The sequence below is a fragment of the Megascapheus bottae genome, chromosome 30 (genome assembly GCF_031878675.1).
Source record: "Megascapheus bottae isolate mThoBot1 chromosome 30, mThoBot2.hap1, whole genome shotgun sequence".
In the NCBI taxonomy this organism is placed as follows: Eukaryota; Metazoa; Chordata; class Mammalia; order Rodentia; family Geomyidae; genus Megascapheus; species Megascapheus bottae.
Window position 1 is genome coordinate 10,709,808 of NC_143538.1, and position 19,709 is coordinate 10,729,516.

The following is a 19,709-nucleotide window of genomic DNA, read 5'->3' on the forward strand; positions in this document are numbered from 1 at the left end:
CCTTCCCGCCTGCCTCTTGTCCTCCTCCTTCCCCCCATCCCCAGCCTATGAGCAGCAGCACAAGGAAAAATAAGACCCCTCCAGTGATGCAGCCTGAGGTTGATCCCCTGGCTGCCTTTCAGGCTAAACTGGAGGGCGTTTTCTGTCCTCTCAGGTTGTCACCTCTCTCCTCTGTGGTTGTCACTAGATCTGCACAGATCTTCCAGAACGGAAACATCCCACCAGGGAGCTCCAATTGCCAAGTGGAATGCCACATGAGAAGAGTGGTTGCAGGAAACCCCTGTCTTTCTTTGTGATCAACCATTTGAGTTGCCAGTGTGAGTTTTTCCATGTTACCACACTGTGCCACATCAGATTTGTGTCTGAGCCACAGCTCTATGCGTGGGCAAAGATCTATAATGTCCTGAGTTTATTATTGGGGGCGTGTCACAAGTGACTTGACAACATGAGAAAAAGTCATGACATTACCACTGCACTTCATTCCGGGAAATACAAAAGGTATAATATTACCAATAATTGCAGTGATCTAGCACACAGAAGTGCCCAGTAACAGATCCTTGTGAATGCTGGGTGCTGGGCTGCAGGCTCTCCATGTGAACCTGTCATGGAGAGACTGCTTTACATGTCTGTCCATGTATATCTCTCTTACTCAGTCTCCCTGCCCTCTCCACACACAGCAAACTCTCTTTGGGGGGGGGCGAGAAATGGGGACAAAAACATGAGAAGCGGTATCAATGTGTGAGAAGTAAAGCACCCATTACCTGGCAAATGTAACTGTAACCCCTCGATGCATTACCCCCGACAATAAAATATTTTTTTAAAAAAAAATCACTGAAATTGGGCTGAAAATGTGGCTCAAAAAAAAGATATGCAAAGACCTTGCCTAACAAGAATGAAGCCCTAAATTCAAAATCCCAAAACAATCCATTAAATTAATAAAAATCTGTTCACTTGTTTTAAGATTTTTTTTTTGCCCTTCACGGAATGCAAGAGAAATTTTTCACAGCTGAGTACCCACATATGTAAACAGACAGGGGCACACAAGTTTGAAACAGTAAGACCTAACCATCCAGCAATCAAGGTGACACTCATGCTTATATTCCTTAGAAAGAGCAGCAGAGGCCACCAGCCCTCACTGGAATCCTAGCTACTCGGGAAGCTGAGATCTAAGGGTCAAAGTTCAAAGCCAGCCCAGACAGAAAAGTCTGTGTGACTTAGATCCAATGAGAAACCAAAAAACCAGAAGGGAGCTGTGGCTCAAGTTGTAGAGCACAAGCCTGGAGCAGAAAAGAAAAGAAAAGAAAAAGAAAAAATGTCAGGGACCAAGACCTTGAGTTTAAGCCCCAGAATTCACAGAATGGGGGTGGAGGGAGAGGGAGAGGAGGGGGAGGAAGGGAGGGAGTGGGTTGGAGGGCGGAGAGAAAGGAAAGGAAAGGAAGGAGAAGGGAGAGAAGGAGGGAAGGAGGGAAGAGATACTTTTAACACACCCTAAAACTTAGAGGAAAGGTTATGTTTTTGATTTCTTTGCCAGGAGACAAAGAAGAGGAAGAGGAAGAAGAGGAAGAGGAAGAAGAAGAAGAAGAAGAAGAAGAAGAAGAAGAAGAAGAAGAAGAAGAAGGAGGAGGAGGAGGAGGAGGAGGAGGAGGAGGAGGAGGAGGAGGAGGAGGAGGAGGAGGAGGAGGAGGAAGAAGGAAGAGGAGGAAGAGGAAGAAGGAAGAGGAGGAAGAAGAGGAGGAAGAAGAGGAGGAAGAAGAGGAGGAGGAGGAAGAGGAGAAGAGGGGGGAGGAGGAAGAGGAGAAGGAAGTGAAGGAGAAGCAGGTAAAGGTGGTGGAGGAGGAGGAGGAGGAGGAGGAGGAGGAGGAGAAAGAGGAGAAAGAGGAGGAGGAGAGGAAGAAAAGAAAACTCTTTTAATGAGGCTTTTTAATGCCTTAAAGTATCCCAGAAAAGTGGCTTATAATAGTTTTTAAATACATAGAGGTCAAACCTAAAAGGAACGGGAATGCTACACTCGATCAATATTACATTAATTTCAATTCTTGTACACAACATTCTCCCATTCCAGGATAACCACAGAAAGAACTCTCAGTCACACTCCCTGTCCCAAGGGCAAGGAGTACACAGTGAGGAGGAGGAGGAGGGGAAGGAGGAGGAGGGGGAGGAGGAGGGGAAAGAGAAGGAGGAGGGGGAGGAGAAGGACGAGGGGGAGGGGGAGGAGGAGGAGGAGGAGGAGGAGGGAGAGGAGGGGGAGGAGGGGGAGGAGGGGAGGGGGGGAGGAGGGGGAGGAGGGGAGGAGGGGAGGAGGGGGAGGAGGGGGAGGAGGGGAAGAAGGAGGAGGAGGGAGAAGGGGAGGAAGAGGAAGAGGAAGGGGAAGAGGAGGAAGAGGGGGAGGAGGAGGGGGAGGAGGAGGATAAGGATGGGGAGGAGGAGGGGGAGGAGGAGGATAAGGATGGGGAGGAGGAGGGGGAGGAGGAGGATAAGGATGGGGAGGAGGAGGGGGAGGAAGAGGAGGAGAGGGTGGTGGCAGCAGCAGCAAAGGAGAAGCCAGAAGGTGCCAGCCCTGAGTCTCACCTCTGGCTCTGCAGCTGTATGTCCTTCCAGAACAGGCTTCTGCAGCTCAAGGCCGCCCTGGCCCTCCCCGGGGGACGCCTGGACCTCTTCAGGGTCTGTTTCGGCCCCATGGAGCTGGCCTGCTTCCTCTTGACTCCAGTCTAGCTCCTCCTCGGATTGCTTCAGGGAGCCACTGCTGCTCTTTGGAAGGGTGCCCGCGGTGGACAGGCTGCTGGGCACTGAGGTGTAGGAGGACTGAGGCCCCGAGTAGGGCCGGCCCTCGGGGCTCAAGGCCTCAGCCTCCAGGAGGTCGGGCACAGACAGACTGAGGCGCCTGTCCAGGTGATGCCTTGTCCTCGAGTCCAGCGGTTTGTTGGGGTTCTTTCTGGCCTTCTTCTTGCTCAGGTTGATCAACAGCGGCCGTGTCCTCTGTTTCAAGGAACCCCAGACAGATGGCTTATCCAGATCCATTGGGAAGCAGGAGTCCACCCCTCAACAGTGAGCCTCTAAGGACAATTTCCGTGATGGCTACAGATCGGAGCAAAAGGACGAGAGGAGGCCTGGTCAGAGCGGTACAAACACAGCCAGCTTCCCTTCCTGCAGAGGACATGTGAAAAGGAATCCCCACACATCTGCTCCCATGTGCGATGGGAACACGGCACTGCACAGATCAGTACCATGAGCATGCAGTGGACCGCGAGCTAAAACCCCATTTCAGCAGAGTCGGCCATGGGTAGATGACCACAGTTCATTGTCAATTTCCCTGGAAAGAGCTAAGAAACAATAAGCTAAGGAAATGGTTAACTAGATTGGGTGGGAATGCCAGCCAGCGTAAATCTTTATGAATATGGACAATTACTGTGTGTCCATTAAAATGAAATACATATATATATATAAAGTCAGGTGCTGGTGAATTATGCCTCGAATTCCAATTACTCAGGAGGTTGAGATCTGAGGATCCCAAGTTTGAAGCCATCCTGGGCAAGAAAGCCCATGAGACTCTGATCTCCATGAGCCACCAACAAGCCAGGAATAGAACAATGGAGAGAGCACTGGCCAACATCCAGGTCCTGAGTTCAAGCATCAATTCTGGCATGCAGGCTCACACTCACACACTCACACACACACACACACACACACACACACACACGCATGCACGCACGCACACACACACACTGAAAATATACTAATTCACCACCCAAACAAATAAAAGTATAGTCCATTCTTTGTGAAACACCCTGGTAGGAGCAACATCTCATTCTGCCACCCTTCCTGACGAACTTCAGCATTCATTTAATAAATTAAAAAATAGGCATTCTTCTCCAAACCACAAACAGCAGCTAGACCACTTCAGGATGGGAAGCCATCCAAAACCAAGGATCCTAGCGCAAGTTTCACAGCAAAGGCCCCCCACCGCTAACTTCTGGAAATCGCCAAATGGAAAAACAACATGTCATTTTATCCGCAGTCCCTAAGTGACTGATGGAACCCAGACTGTGATGCTATGGAAGGAGCAAGAACCACAGAAAAGGAGAGGGGCTTTCAGAATGACATCTGCCTGTTTTTCTAGAGGAAAGCCCATTTGAGTCCAGCAGGGACACTGATTCAAATTGAGCCTCTTGGAGTTCTTTTTCAATCAGAACTGGAACATGATTAGTTTTTTTTTCACACCTATCAAATTCAAATTTCAGAAGAACAACCCAGGCTTTCTAAGATAATTACTTTTAATAGAAATTTGCTTCACCTACAATCCGGGCAGGGTGGAAAGGCCTAACCCACTAATACGGGGGAATTTCTCTTTATCCCTTGAAGAAAGTAGAGGAAAAATACAGAAGGGAATAAGAACTTGATAAACATCAACTGTCATTTTCGAATCTTTCCATTGCCAGTCCTTGAGTCTGCACACTGAACCTCTGAGACTATAAATGTAATTTTCTTCAGCATCCACAGTTTGCTCTTTGGGTTTGAAGACATTAAATCAATGTTTGAAAGTCACTCAGTTACCACCCCAGTTATTAGACTCTACCACCCACATCAATTCTCTGGTTTTATGACCAGATTGTTAGTCTAAATCCAGCAAGATTATACCCATTAAGGGGTTTTGCAAACACTAGATAAAGGCTAAACGAGTGGACTTCAACACTGCCCCAAGGTCTTATCTCACACTGCCTGATTTTTCTCTTGCTTGAAATAATTGTGAAAAGACTCTGAACTGGTATAGTACCCTGGGGTGCTCCTCAATGGAATCCACCCCGTTCTATACAGGTAAGGTGTTTATGTATATACGCATATAAACTAAACCTTCTATGTGCTTACAGATTTATTTATACCTTTGTTGTTTGTTTGATGCTCAGTTTTACTGGTTCCTTTTCCTCCAAAAGCTATATAAATGCATATTAAAAGGATATTATCCATACAGGTGTGTTGGTAACATGGCTTGTAAAATTAAAACTCAAATATAATTTAAATGGTCTATATACATCTGGCTTTCCCATCACACCCTGCTAGAAGTATCTGAAATGTAATTGTTTTCTGTCCATGTTATACAAGATTATGTATACTCATGTATTCTATTCAATATTAAGACATATGCATGTGTGTATGTGTGTGTGTGCAATCCGTCAAAGCTCTTTTGTTTAGATCTAGCTTCTTCAGCTTGCTTCATCTTCTTGTTCTATTAGTAAAAGGTAAGATGATGGGGATTAAGAGATTGTAATAACGTAATGATATAATTGTAGTGATGCTCAATCGATGGAACTCCATAAAGAGAATGAGACGGAGGTTGTCATGGCTGATTCCAGTCTAATTAGAAAAAGCGGGAGCCATTCACTGAGATGTCTAGATTGTAACAGAATATTGTAAATTCCATTTGAGAGAGAGAGAGAGAGAGAGAAAGAGAGAGAGAGAGAGAGAGAGAGAGAGAGAGAGAGAGAGAGAGAGAGAGAGAGAACAGAAGATCTGGAGATATCTCTTCACTGACATGAGAAATCATATCTGGGAATGGAGATGACAGCCATGCAAAATACAAAACTTAAAAGAAAAATTATTAAAAAAAAAAACCAACAACGTAGAATGAACTCTAAAGAACCCAGACACTCCGTGACCAGTTCAAGCAGGATAAACTCAAAAGACAGAGGAGGAGGAGGAAATCCCAGGGTGAGAAATCACCTTATGGTCACACAGCTCACAGAACAGAGAAACCAAAGGAAGCACGTGTTCTAGAGGAAGTGGGGAACTGCAGCTCAGGCCCCGTGCACACCAGTGCTGTGGGAGACAGGTGAGATGGTGAGTGGAAACAGCCCTGGTCCAAGCTACCAGGAATGAAGGAGAACCAGTGCCAGAGCTTGCGTTTCCTGGCAGACACTCTCTGACCAGGTGCATTCGACACCCTCTTTGGCGAAGTGAGCAAGTTTACAACCAACCGCAAAGGCTTAAGTCGGTGAAGCCAGGAGTCTTGTTTCCCACCATCAAGGAGAAATAAGAATTGAGACTGTCCCTAAGGAATCACCTGCACACACCTTTTGAAACATGTCTTGAGGAATGCGATGACAGAGGTATCATTTAAATCAACACTGCAGCTAGGACTTTGGTAAATCTGGCACTCACTATTAGACTGGCATTCACAATTAATGTTAAAATTAAGAATAAACTCACAAGACACAGACCTTGATGAATGGAATCAGGCCAATGTTTGTCCAGCAACACCCCAGTCAGCTCCTAAAACATGGGGCTCCCCCTACAAATGACTAAAGCACAGCCATCCAAGAAGCATGGAAACACATATACACAGGATGCTCAGATTAAAACTGTCATTGCTGAACCATTCTTTTTCAAATGTAACTCCATTCCCAGACATTGTACACATCAAAGGATAGCATAAAGCAGTGTTTTCAGTGATACCTGTACAGGTAGACTATTACAGGCATTCACTCATTAAACTATTTTTTGAGACTTCAACATACTTTAGCATTTTCCTTTGTTGGTCATGGGACTTGAACTCAGGGCCTGGGCGCTGTCCCTGAGCACTTTTGCTCAAGGCTAACACTCTGAGCCACAGCACCACTTCTGGCTAATTGGTGGTTAATTAGAGCAAATCTCAAAGACTTTCCTGCCCAGGCTGGCTTCAAACCATGATCCTCAGATCTCAGCCTCCTGAGCCACAGGTACCCAGCCATAATTTATTTTTGTTCTTTCCAAGTAAGCTAAGTTACCTGGAAAAGAAAGATATAGAATGGTAATATTCCTGAAACCACTGACCCCCCACTCCCCCATCAGCATTGTACTAGGCCCTTCACTGTCTTGAAAGGGAGAGAATTTAGATTCTGATGAACTCTAGCCAGGCCTTTTAAAACATTACTCTCTTTTAGTGGTGCTTTTAGGTTCAGGTTCTGGCTGGGCACAGTGGCTCCCACCTGCAATCCTACCTACTCAGGAGGCTGAGATCTGAGGATCAAGGTTCAAAGCCAGCCCAGTCACAGAAGTCCTCCTTGTGAGACTCACCTCCAAGCAACCACATAAAAAGGGGAGATGGACCTGTGGCTCAGAGTGCTAGAGCTCTAGCCTTGAACAAAAGAGCTCACAGACAGCACCTAGGCCCCGAGTTCAAGCCTCATGACTGACAAAAATAAAACAAAAATTAACTAAATAAGCTCATGTCCTATTAACCCGTGAGCTGTGCGAAACTACAGATGAGATGGAGTTCACCACAGATCTAAGACAGGCAAAGTGCATGCGTGGGGGGGGAAATGCTGGGACTTCCCTTCAGACATGTAACGTGTCCTCTTCATTTCTATTTCCATTTCTGTTTAATAATACATGGGCCATCAGATCACATACATAATTTATAAGTACATATGTACACTTAAATTGGGTGTGCTGATGAATAAGAGTGTAAGATCAGAGGAATCTTTAGAGGACTTGAACAATTCAACCTTAGAATCTACTGAAAAATGAGAAACAAAAGCAACAACACAATAGTACAAAAAAAAAAGAAGATGAAGCAAAAACAAACCAAGAATGTGCATGTCCCCTTTGGGCTATGACTATTTTCAGAACTCAGCCTCTTTCCGCAAGAAGGATCAGGTAACAGACAAAAAAAACACACAACCAGGACACCCGAACCCCAAAATAGACATGATGCTTGCTTTAAAAGGAAGGAAAGAAAAAAGGTGAGTGTGATTCAAATCAGGTTTTCAGGAAAGAATGCTCTCAGGTCTGCGGAAGGGTGGTTTTCTCCTGGGGAAATTCATTAAACATTCATTTCAATACGGATCTCACCTGCCTGCCACTTGCTCCAACATTTGCAAACTACACTCCACTCTGCAGTGTTGACTTGCACTACCTCTGGCTCCTTCGTGAAATTTGATTTTCAAAGATCATGCAGTTGCCTTTCTGCTGACCCATGCCATCTTGAACAAAATAAAAAGAGGTGTGTCTTCTTAAAGAGAGAGAGAGAGAGAGAGAGAAAACAGAAATCCATACTTACAACATCCAATCCATCCATTCTCTATTAAATGAGAGTAGAGAACCCAGGTTAGTGAAAACTTTCATTTATTTGTGACATGTTGATGAGCATAATGCAGGGCCCACATAAAGAAAAAGAAATATATATATCATTATCTATATTATACATATTAATGTATTATACATAATAACCTATGTTTTCAAAAGTACTGAACAACCTTTCTTTATAATGTTAACCCAGGTCATTCTATTACAGATTCAAAATGCAGGTGGTAAGGAGGGATTCCATGCAATCCAGCATACACTCTAGAAAGTTCTTCCCTCTAAATGGACTTGCAGGTCCAGCACCTGAACCTGCTCTGACTTCCCATGCTAGGACCCCTTGTAGCATCAGTGCATAGGCCGGGGGATCTGACCGCCAGAAGCTCACAGCTTCCATCCTTCCATGGAGGATTTTTCATTTCTGGAGGAGAAAGGGGGAAAAAAATGGAGTGGAGACTATGAGTCCCCTTTTATTGTTCTAGTTGCTGTATAGACGTTTCCTGAGCTCATGGCTCTGGAGGGTGAAACCCCAAAGTGTGCCACCACAGGCTGTCCACGGCTGAGTCACCTTGAGACCCACGGTGTGAATGAGGCACAGGATAAACATCTCATTTAAGAAGTCCCCATCCCCACCCCCATTCTTATGGCCTCATGGAATTTTAATCATCTCCAAAGATCCAAAGATCATCCACTTAGGAACTTGAGGATTCAAGTCCCAACCTTAGGAAAGCTAAGGGTGGGTTCAGATACAGGGCAGGTATGCCAGGAGCAGAGACCTGGGTGAGGAAAGAGGAGACAGGCTGGCTATGGGAGAAAGAAGATTCCAGACAGACTGGGATCACACACCCCACCCTTGAAACTGCAGGATGCATTCAAGTTGTGGCAAGGAGACACTGAACACAAACACAGCTACACAAAGGCCAAAGCCAGAGGCCCAGTTTCTACTGCAAAGAGACCAGCACAGCCTAGAGGAACTCCTCTAGCTGAAAAAAAGAAAGAAATGACACCTCAGAAGAGATAAATTAGAGAGGGAAGTGGAGGCTTGTGCCCGGCCCAATTTATCACAATAGTGACTTTATGTGGGCATAACCCAGAGAAGGAGATCACGCTGGCTAAACCATGATCATCAAAAGAAAAAAAAAAGGTGTTTTCTATTGTGATTTGCTTCCACAGTGTTTGCTTTCTGGTTATTTAGATTGCAGCATGTTGGAAAAGCAGAAAACATAATCCACAACCCAGATCACCCACTTCTGATCATGTCCACACATGAAGAAAGTCTGCCCCACCTGTGCAAAACATTCCCCCTCGACAGGTATTCACTCCTGTAATCTTGGCCACTCTGAAAGCTAAGACTCCAGGATCTCAGTTAGAAGCCAGCCCAAGCAGAAAAGTCTGCAAAATTCCATTGCCAATTAACCACCACCACCAACAACAACAACAACAAAGCTGGGCTGGAGACATGACTCAAGTCATACAGCACTAGCCAAGGAAGTAAGCTGAGTACATTCAAACTGGGCTGGGTACAAATCTTAGTCCAAAAAAAGAAGGAGAAGGAGGAGAAGGAGAAGGAGGAAAAGGAGGAGGAGGAGGAGGAGGGGGAGGAGGGGGAGGAGGGGGAGGAGGAGGGAGGGGAAAGAGGATGGGAAGGAAGGAAGGAAGGAAGGAAGGAAGGAAGGAAGGAAGGAAGGAAGGAAGGAAGGAAGGAAGGAAGGAAGGAGGAAAATGGAAGAGAAGAGGAAGAAGAAAGTTCCTTCTCTGAGAGACCAATGACAAAGAGGTGTGCATGGCGCTGACATTTGCTGGTGACATTCTAATAGCCCTGGAGCTAGGCAACATCATATAACGTTGGCAAATATTTACTCGGACTCTCATTGCTCTGGGAGAATAGCCCCATTGTGTTGAGAGAGCTAGCTTAAGGACAAAGTTAAGCAATCATCAATAAAACTTAAATTTATTCAGACGGGGATGTGTGTGTAGAGTGTCAAGAAAAATATAGATTTCCCAACAAGAAGTGTTAAGAGAGCTGTTGGGAGAATGACCATACGGTATAACAACAGCATAAAAGTCTCCACCCGACAGTTTAGAAAATAAAAACCAAACTTGTCGTAACAGTAAAAGTCCACGGAGGCACTGAGACTCACGGAAAAACATTTCCCTAAGACCACTGGTCAAAGAATGTGAGAGCCTGCCGCTCTTCCTTGAGCTCTCACCAGTCTTTTCCCAACCTAGGCTGGCGCCTTATCACTCGAGCCACATCTGGTTCACCAGAGGTAAGAATCTCACAGGCTTTTGGTCTCAGTCTGGCTTGGACCAAGACCTTGAGATCTCAGCCTCCCGAGTCTCTAGGGTAACAGGCGTGAGCCACCATCTCCTGGCTTATATTTAATGTTTAACTACATCAAAGATGGCTATGTGGCCATTATGTCTACGCGGCTGCGAAGAGCGACGGCCTCTTCTGTACCCAGGAAAGTCTCGTTTAATTGTGTTCACCTCCTCAACTTCTTCCTACAAAGATCTCTAGAGCCTCATCACTATAATCGAGTGGCCCTGGAGGCTGAGATTTAAGGATTAAGGTTCAAAAGCAGCCCTGGCAAGAAATTCCATGCACCTCTTCTCTGCACTTCACCACCAAAAAGCCACAAGTAGAGTCGTGACTTAAAGTGGTAGACTACTGACTAGCCTCGAGCAAAAATAGCTCGAGTTCAGATCTAGGACTAACACAAAGAGGAAAAAAAATAAAAAGAAAAAAGATGTGGTTGAGTTATTTCTGCCCTCACCAGGTTGATCGTCCCACAAGGAAAATTTATGTCTATGCATAAAACTCAATTCGTGACATGGACAGTTTGATTGTATCTGCCAACCTCTACTTATGAAATGAGGAGGGGTGTCAGGAGCCGAGGGCTCACATCTGAGTTCCGAGGATCATGGTTCAAAGCCAATCTAGTCAGGAAAGTTCTTAAGACTCTTATCTCTCTAACTAACAAAAAGCCAGAAGTGGAGATCTGGTTCAAGCAGAAGAGTGCTGGCTTTGAGAGAAAAATCTAAGAGCTAATACCCAGGATTTGAAGTCAAGCTCTGGTACTGGCATGCATGCATGCACATGCATGTAAGTGCATGCACACACACACAAATACAGAGAACAGTTCATTATCTAGCAGTAGAAAACTTGTGTAAAAAATTTTCTAATTTTATCGTTCCTGCCTGTGTCACAGTTATTGACTTATTTCCACAAATAGAGTTCATCTTTTATATAAGAGTGGCAATGAAACATATCTAAAGACTTCAAGCTTCAGTATAACACAACGACAAGGTTTACATTATTAGCAAAATGATAATTCAAAAAATTCCCTCTAGCGAAGACATCCGTGTCTAAATAAATGGCCATTAATCATTTAAGGCTGTCATCGATGACAAATTAACAATTATTCTCATAGGGAAAAGGACACAGTTTAGATTCATTTATTCAACTATGTCTACGAGTCCCTGTCAGAGGATAAAAATCTGTGCTTTCTTAACCTTTGTATGGCTGAGTTGTGCTGGTTTCCATTTTAGCCATGTATGAAATAATTATCTACCACAAGAAAATTAATGTTGGATACATTTGCAAAATTTCCAAATGAGTATATAATTTAGACATGATAAATGATACTCCTGTGACCATGGCAAGTACCATGACCATGAGTTTTCCAAGGCCTCGTCAACATAGTGAAGCTGGCTAAAATGATCCTGATTACAGAGAAGAAGAGATCTGAGGCTACCTGGGGACCAGTGGAAGTCTCACACCTCCAATTCTGCTTCCTCAGGAGGCTGCAATGTGGGGATCACAGTTCAAAGCCAGCCTGGGAAGAAAAATCCTCGGACTCTGATACCCAATTAACAAAAAAAAAGCTGAAGTAGAGGCATGGCTTAACAAGGTAAAATTCTAGCTTTGACCAACAAAGCTCAGAGACAACACCCAGGCTCTGAGTTCAAGTCCTAGGGCTGGCACCAAAGGAGGAGGAAGAGTTGGCGGGGTATGGGGAAAAGGAGAGGGAGTGGGGTTGGACAAGAGAAAAGAGAAGGGAAAGGAAGGGAAGAGAAGAGAAGGAATCTGAGATTAGAAGTGTTAAACAACCTGTCAGCTAAGCATCAGGATCTGGCCTGGGCTCTGGTCATATCACCTATGCCAACCTGCTCAGCTTCATTTCTATCCTCAGTTGAAGATCAGATGATCCCCGAGATTTTTTTTTTGTCGAATCCTATGGACTTTTCCTGTCTGGGTTGGCTTGGAACTGCGATCCTCAAGAACTATCATACTGCTTCTATCTTTGGATTTAAAAAGAAAACTGGGGCTCAATGGCGGTGCACTTGAACAGGTTACCATTTTTTCCCTAGCGATGAGCTGGACAGAATAAGATACGTACATACCCTTCAATCTCAGATGCTCAGAGTCTGAAAAGGGAGGCAGTAGACTGACTATCCATAACGCATTACGAAGAGACTCCCAAGGAAATCCGAATGGAGACAAAAGACACTGCCTGAGAAGCTCAATTATGTATAGCCAGCTCTGGGTATCACGAAAACAAAACTTAGCTAAGGGAATTTCTACATGGCCTGCTACTGTCCGCTTCTTTTTATTAACTCGGCCGAGGCCCTCATCCGGTATCCAAGTGGCAGATGCTCTGCAAAGGAACCTGCACAGAAAGCACCCCACGCCCAGCTTCATCTCTTTTGTGAGTTTTGCGCTAATCTTCACGCTGGCCCCACCTACTAGCCCAAAGCAGCCCTATCTTTCCCAGTACATTCCTTACCTACCCGACATCCATTGTGGACCTCTGATTCGAAATTATCCCGTTCATTTTATTTACACCGTTTCCCAACACCCACTACTGCCCCCATGCAATAGTGTAAGGTACCTAGGGAAAAGAGAATGTGTTTAGCCTCACCCCCCCCCCACCATCCAAATCTGGTACAGGGCAATTACTTCTGAGTGAATGAATGGATTCAGGCAGCAAGTACATTTACTACTACCATGACTGAATATGTACCAGAAAACCCAGCCTGCCCAGAGACCAGAGTATTCCATCAAGGTAATAAGTGTTAAGCCTCAAAGACGTTGGTTGGTGCTGAAGGCATTTATGGCTCTACAAGAAGAGATGTGATAGCTACACACACAGACTCCAGAACGTAAACTCAGTAATAACCATCTTGGCAAAGGACAGATGACACTGGGGAATCAATTCTCGTCCCCAGGGGATAATAATTAACTATAAATATGGAGGACCACATGTGACTTGCCCTTGTGTCCCCCTTAGCTTTCCCAAATCATCTCCACACGGAACGATCACTCTTCTCATTACCTTTTACAAAGTTCCACTGGACTTGATAATGAAGGATGACCTTGACCTCCATAATAAGCTAAAGCCAATGGAACTAACCTTGGGAAACTCTCAACCAAGATCTGAAAGTTCCTCATCCCGAACAATGCAGTTGCTACCTGCCAAACAAGTCTATGTATCTGACTCAAATAAGAACTGGGTAAATAAATAAGAACTGGGCAAATAAATTTAAGTATTAATATGTGTGTGCACACACCTACACAGTCTTCTCCTGTAAGGAATGCTTTCTAAACCATGTTTCCTTGACTCCTCCCTAGACTTCTGTGAAACACACTTTACCCAAAGAATATAGTTCTGGGCCAGTCATGGATTCAAATTAAAGGGATGTCTGCCAAAAAAATCATGTGACATTCTGTCTTCAGCATCCAAGACGGTAGCCAACCCTCATTAGAAGTGTCTGATGAAATTGTATGTCCACGTGATAACAGCATCTCTCAAATGAAAAGGCAAAGAAATCTGTTATCCATATTACTAAGTCATCTACCTGCTAAAATGGCTCTATCGATTTCCCCCACCTCGGTTTCCATCAATAATTCATGTCAGCTTGGGGAAGAGGCTCTAGCATCACAGAGCATAAATGAAAATTCTCCAAAGAACTTTCCTTACTGTCATCTTTTTCATTCCATATATTTGGCAGTCAGTCTCCTACAGGAAGAGGTTTGGGGACTAGTCAGAAACAACCAAACAAGTGGCCAAGAGTGTGGTTTAATGGTAGAGTGCTTGCATAGCATGCATGAAGTCCTGGGTTTCATTCCTCTCTGCCATTACACAGAAAAAGTCAGAAGTCGTGCTGAGGCTCAAGTGGTAGAGCTCTAGCCTTGAGGAAAGCCGAAAGACAGTGCTCAGGCCCCGAGTCTAAGCCCCAGGACTGGCAAGGAAGGAAGGAAGGAAGGAAGGAAAGAAGAAAGTGTGAGAAAGCAAGAGAGAGAAAGGAAAGACCCACACAAATACTGAAAATATGAAGCAACCATCTGAGTCTATTAAGATAAGGCTCTATAAGTTCACTTACTACCCACGGCTCAGTGAGTCTTTCAAGAGAAGAACAAAACTCGTGGAGGGCTGTGAGCCTTCAAGGTCCTTCATCTACATTGTTACTCACCTTCTCAGCACCTCAGCGAAGCATTTTCCTCTCCCTTCCCCCAAGGAGAAAACTGTGGTGGAGACATTGAAATTCTACAATGTGTATATGGCAGATGTCATGCTTGAACCCCAAACTAAAATTCTCCCAAGATTTGGGGGACAATCATTTGCTTAAAAAAAACTTAGCATGGACAGGCCTCCAAAACTGGCTTCCTGGATGGAAGTTCCCCCAGTGGTCTTACCTGGGTCTACCTCATTAAACATGGCTTTTGGAAGACTGTAGAATGCAGAGAGAGAAAAAGAAAACTTGGAATCTTTTGTCTGCTTGAATCATCTCAATCCCCAAAGTCGGACAAGGTCTCCTGACTTCACAGAAGTTGATAAAAATCAGAAAGTACCAATGACTTTTTCAAAATGTTAAATAAATTCCAAATATTTTTACTATCCCCATATGGTTTGCTGCTTTTTTTAAGTGACATTTTAAAGACTACAAAATAGGCCTCTCATCTCCCTCATCTAATTAAGCCATTTTTTAAAGGTATGCCTGCGGAAATGATTACTGTGCACAGAACTCACCCAGCACTAGACCGGTTCCATAAAGAGACAGCTAATAAGTCTCCAAGTGTTCATTTTTCCAAACAAGAAAATCTATTCTTCCACCATCACAATGTATAAATATACGCATTTGTATGAAAGGGATGCAGCTTTCGGGCACTGCATCATCAAATGACTGAAAGACAAACAATAATGCTGCATGCTTGATTAAGTACTAAGTAATTCAGCACCCACTAACAACACAAGAGACATCTGCAAGATGTGACCTATCTGGCTTTGTGGCTGGCCAGATTCAGTTTGTCACTGTCAACCACAGAAACTACAAAACTCACAGAAACTACAAAACTCTCACAAATAATGCATCCAGAGCAGTTAACCAAGTTGATACTAATGGGTTAATCAGAAATATCATATTATTAATCACTACACATCCTAAACGATTTGTAACAAATATAAATTTATGTAATGAACATACATAAAACTGATGAGCCAGGCATTCGTGGCTCGTTCCTGCCATCCTAGCTACTCAGGAAGCTGAGATCTCTAATTAGCCAGCAAAAAAATAAGCCAGACCTGCGACTCAGGTGTAGAGTGCCAGCCTTGAGGACAAAAAAAAAAGCTAAGGGACAGTGCCCAAGCACAAAATAAATAAATGAATAAAGAACACCGATGAGTGAGTGTGTTTCTTCAAAGCCCACCTCCAGCAGGAGATGGAAGCTTCATTTAGCTTCTCTCGAACTAACCCTGGTTTCGACTTCAGCATCTGCTAACATGTCCTGAGAAATCCCAGACCTGCCCTCTGTGCAGGCTCAGGAAGGGTCCTGGAGGAGGTCTTTGGATTAGGAGCAGCTTCAGCTACTTCACAAACTAAACGCCAACCCCACGGGCACTCTCTGTGGACACTGGACAGACAGCTTGCAGTGCATGCACACAAACACTAATGGATACATCAAGACGGGCAAAAGAGGCATCCGGCTCTAATCAATAACAGCAGAAGAATTTTCTCCGGGTTTTGAACCTGTTTAGTCAGACGCTTACATCACTTAAAAACCACATAAAACCACATTGAGCTTGAGCTCACATGAACGTTCTAGAACTGATGGCATTTAGACCCACGCTAACTGCCTGCTTCCTCTACCAGACCACTGTGCTTCAAGCTCTCACATCCCACCAACTGCAAACCGCTTGAAAGGAATAGGAGAGAAGGAAGATCGAGGGGTGGGGGAGGAGAGGCTAGATGAGAGAGACAGACATAAATCGATATAAATAAGACATAAATAAGACATGATGAGATATATACAGTTATGCATATGCATATATATACATACACAAATGCATATTCATATATAGTGTAAGTAGCAATGATTCAAAGCCACCAGTCCATCTTCACATGATGCTATCATTAAATCCAAGTATCATTCAATACTAAGGAAGAATACTTTCTGAGGGCCTTCTTTCTTATTCCCCCTCACAACTCACCTGAGACTGCTAGGAATGAAAGAAATGTTAGGGGGAAAAAAAATGGGACATGTTTAGGCCAGCCTCAAATGCTGAAGGCAACATCTGTGGAGTATTTTGGACAGAACCCCCAGCTAGCCCTCAGGTGGGTGAAAGGGAGGCAGGCCCCAGGGTAGACAAGGGAGGAAACAGAAGTTACTTACAAAGGGGAAGCAAAGGCCCTAAGTGGGAATTGCTGGGTGGTTCCAGAGCCTGCTTGGCCCAAAGGCAAGAACTGCCCACAAAATATGTATGAGCCCACAAGGGCACAGGGTGAGGCCACTCCATGCTACACAGTTGTGCATACACACTCATGACTGAATGAAAATAACATTCTTTCTAATCTAGGAAACTGGGCCTAAAGAAACTTGTGACAAGTAACTCCAGGAAATGGAAACAAGAGGTTGATTGTTGTTGTTGTCCATCGTGTTGGTGTGTTTATCAGTCTTTCAGGGCTGGGGTGGGGGAGAGGCACAGAAATAAAGAGACATTGAACAGGCACAGAAGTGGTACTCGCTGGACACTGTTCAAAATTAACTACTGGTGTGTTGGGGAGAGGGACAGGGCAGAAAAATTGGGAGAGAGCGAAAGAAGGGGTGACATTGTCCCCAAAGAAAGGTACTCTTTACCTGACTTTTATCACTGTACATCACCTTTATAATAACAATTTTTTAATACTTTAATTTTTTCTTAAAAAAAGAGGTAGGGCCTACTTGGAGGAAGTTAGGCACTAAGGCTATGCCTGCAGAGGCTGCATCTAGCCCTGGCCTCTCCTTCCTATCTGTCTTCTCTAACTTTCTGGCTATCTTGAAGAAGATTTTTGTGTTTCTGCCATAATATTTTCTACCTAGACACAGACCTGAAAACAATGGAGTCAGCTGACCACAGACTGAATCCTCTGTAACTGTGAGCAAAAATAAGCTTTTCCATCTTAAAATGATGGAAAGTGGGGAGGGAAGAGAGAGGGAGGCAAAGGAAGGGAGGGAGGGAGGCAAAAGAAGGAAGGAAGGAAGGAAGGAAGGAAGGAAGGAAGGAAGGAAGGAAGGAGGGAAGGAGGGAAGGAAGGGAAAGGAAGGAGGAAAAGAGACAGAGGAAAGGAGAAAAGCAAACAAGACAAAATGAGGGGAAGTCATATTTCTTGTTTCTAATTAGGCAGGCAAGAGAGCATAGCCAAAGGTTACTCTTCCAAGCTGCCATTGAGGATTCACCTGGGCCCACAGAGGGGAGCCATGAGTTCATGGCTTGGGGTACAGAGAGAGAATCACTGAGAGCTGGCACCCCCACGCTGGAGGCACCCCTTCATTCTGTTCCCCTGACACCATGTGTCTGCTGCATCAGGCATCATGTTTCCAATGTCTCAAACTTTGTCAAGGATTCTGCTTCCAGAAAGGCTAAATGATGCCGTCTTTCACTTAACCAAACTACCCTTGGATACTAAGTTTCCTTAGGAGAGCAGAAAGTAGGAAGGACTCCTATGTAAACATGGGTGGTAACTAAGGGCGCAGCAGCTGCTTCCCTTGTTGTAAATTAAGTATTCACTCAAATGCCAACTTTTGTATTAATGTTCTTCAGGACGGTCTCTTCACCTTCCAGAATTCAGAAAACCTTCCTCCATAGCCATGGGCCCATACCCACTTCGTTCTTTGGCTTCGGGGATTTTTCTGACCTTTGGGATTTCTTTTCTCTAGAAATGTCTTCCATGCATCACCCATCATCTCCATACTTCCATTAGACCATCTAAAAGAAGTCAAGCACATGTTCAGAAACACCTCCTATAGGTCTCAGATGCTTGGAAAATGGCCCTAGAGTTTAAGGCATCTTACCAGGGTCATTGCCAAACAAAGAGGGAGAAGGGGAAATACTAAGTCAGACAGGATTGAGGAAAAACATCTGAATCCTTTCCACACAAGCAAAAGTCCTTCCTGCCACTGTAGAGAAGCCACTGTACAAATGATGTCTCCTGTGCCCTTAACAGACTTCGGATTGTGAGTAAATAGATACAGGTGCCTCTTCTAAGCCCCGGCCTGTAAGGAATAATTGCTCTTCCTCTCCACATCTGTGTGCCCAGCAGTACTCAGCCGACTCCTTGCAGACCTATCCTCCTCCTCACAGGTGGGCAACCAATATGTGTTTCACTGAACTACTGCAGCTGACCGCAGGGAAGAACACCGGTGCGAGATCATAATCAGAAATCCCTCTCAACACATGGCGATGCTATCCTGCACATCCGTGAAGCCAACAGTCTCAAGTTCAAGGTTTACCAGGATGGCTTTGGGGCACCTGGAACTGCCCAGAGCCACATGCCTTCTGAATCAAAAAATCCTCCATGCCAGGGAGACATCCACCCCTCCACAGCTCACGCACCCCAGAGAAAACTCAAGCATCATCATTATTATTGTTATTATTATTTTAAATCAATGCACTGTCTAATGCATGGAGGGTGGACGAGGGAAGGCAAGGTGGGAGGATTCACACCTCCAGTTCACCACCAGTGTCTGGTGTCTTGCTCTGCTTGCTCCATTCCCCCACTTTGCATGTGACTGGCGCATCCCTGAGCCACTGGCTCTCTGCTGTCTGGTAGCTGAGCTCATGTCAGCGCAAGGAAAGGGGATCTGAAACTTTCCCCTCCTGCCCAGGGAAATGCCTCAGATGCGCCCAGGTATGGGAACAGCCCTTGGCAGGCCTTCAGAATCCAAAGACACCCCAGGCCTTCCTCCAGCCCCTGGGGTTCTGCCTCTCCTTCCCGATGATAACTTCACGCAGCAGCTCCACGGGGGTGTGAGTCCCATCCTGGACTCTCAATTCCCCCCCCCCGACTTGGATCCACACCCCACGCCCACCCCAGCCCACGCAGAAAGCCAGGCGGTCCCCAATCCCCGGACGCGGGGCCAGGTGAGCCGGCCCCGCCCTCACCTGTCCCGGCAGCGGCGTCCGGATGGCGGCCGGGCGCAGAGGGCGCGCGCCCCTCTCCAGCGCCAACCCGACCTGCTGTGGCTGCGGTGGCCGCTGGGGACAGCCAGGACATCGCCAGGGTGGCTGGACTTCCTCAGCACCCCCCCTCCCTCCCTGCAATCTCCTACTTTGGAGCCCCGCCTTAAAGAGGAGGAGGCGAGCGCGCGTCACCGCGGAGCCGCCTCCAACCCAAAA

The 19,709-nt window shown here is 45.4% G+C and overlaps 1 protein-coding gene across 1 annotated transcript in view; it reads right to left on the reverse strand.

Moving 5' to 3' along the window:
* Mctp2 (multiple C2 and transmembrane domain containing 2) overlaps positions 1-19,709 on the reverse strand; it is a 112,099-nt gene that overhangs the window by 91,270 nt on the left and 1,120 nt on the right. The window contains exon 2 of the mRNA XM_090321719.1: positions 2,569-3,075. Coding sequence (XP_090177845.1) covers positions 2,569-3,018 — 450 coding nt within the window. The 5' untranslated portion in view covers positions 3,019-3,075. The remainder of the gene's footprint in view (positions 1-2,568; positions 3,076-19,709) is intronic.